This window comes from Temnothorax curvispinosus, unplaced genomic scaffold, assembly GCF_003070985.1.
Source record: "Temnothorax curvispinosus isolate PA1 unplaced genomic scaffold, ASM307098v1 QBEX01003371.1, whole genome shotgun sequence".
Classification (NCBI taxonomy): Eukaryota; Metazoa; Arthropoda; class Insecta; order Hymenoptera; family Formicidae; genus Temnothorax; species Temnothorax curvispinosus.
This window is the reverse complement of record NW_020213151.1, coordinates 1-1,150: the sequence shown is the minus strand read 5'-3', so window position 1 is coordinate 1,150 and position 1,150 is coordinate 1. Positions and strand designations below refer to the sequence as shown.

The 1,150-nt window shown below is 30.1% G+C and overlaps 1 protein-coding gene across 1 annotated transcript; it reads left to right on the top strand.

The window, feature by feature from the left end:
- Positions 1-4: 4 nt before the first annotated feature.
- On the top strand, positions 5-1,147 carry LOC112452410 (ubiquinone biosynthesis O-methyltransferase, mitochondrial-like; the record flags this gene model as incomplete). Its single annotated transcript, XM_025012606.1, has 4 exons — positions 5-13; positions 99-279; positions 431-554; positions 1,023-1,147. Coding segments are annotated over 4 exons (439 nt in total), but the record flags the coding sequence as incomplete, so codon positions are not given.
- Between the last annotated feature and the right edge of the window lie 3 nt (positions 1,148-1,150).

The following is a 1,150-nucleotide window of genomic DNA, read 5'->3' as shown; positions in this document are numbered from 1 at the left end:
AATATTTTTAAAAGTACATTATTATAATAAAAGTTATATAAGATTTATTAGATATGAATATACGATATAAAAACCAAATGTTTTAAAACTTTGTACAGGAATGTGTGAAAATCGTGAAACCAGGCAAATCGATTTTTATAACGACGATAAACAAAACTCTAACATCTTTGCTATCTACTATTGTAGCGGCTGAATACATTTTTGGAAGTGCACCTCGCGGTAATCATCAATGGAATAAATTTATTGCTCCACACAAAGTTCAACGTATATTGGAGAATTGTAAAAGATTTATTCTTGTTGTTAATTCTAGAAAGAAATTAAAAAAGTATTTTGTTAAAAATATGTATAATTATAACAAGTTTAAAACAAATATCCATAAGTGATTCTACATTCTGTAATAGTTTCTTAATCGTTTCCTTTTTTCATACAGATGGCTGCGAAACAAAATTGATTCGTGGCATGCACTTTAATCCAGCAACAAGGCAATGGTCTCGATCATCAACTGCATCTACTTTTTACGGACTTCATGCAATTAAACATAAAGGAACTGGCATGTAAATAATCCTCGAGAAGCAAATTGAAAAAAACATTCAAAGATATAAAACATTATTATGACATAACGTTGAAAATATAAGTTAAAATGTCTTTGCACAAATTTTATAAAATTACATTTTTCACATGAATAACTCCCTTTCTTTTGAGAGTTTTACAGCATTAATCATGATAGCTATTTATACTTTATATATAGGATAATTATATCTAATTGTGTTATCAACCTTAAACTAATTAAAGTTTTCTACCTTTAAATCACAAAGTAGTAAAACCTTATCTTTATGGCTGCGGTCCACTTGACGCTGCAAATGCTTCGAAGCATTCCTCTTCTCTTTTCTTTCAATGAAGAAAGAAGAAGAAGAAGAAGAACGCTCCAAAGCATTTGTAGCGTCAAGTGGACCGCAGCCTACATAATACATTATATAAAAATATTTGTTCAACTGAATGAAGATAGATTATATTTATTGTAGACTGTCAGGAAATATCGTATGTGTCAATAAAACCAGACCAATGTCGACGATAGATTCTAAGGCAGTTGAATATCATTCTGCTATGAAAAACATTTGGTGGGACGAGAATGGCCCAATAAATGCCCTCC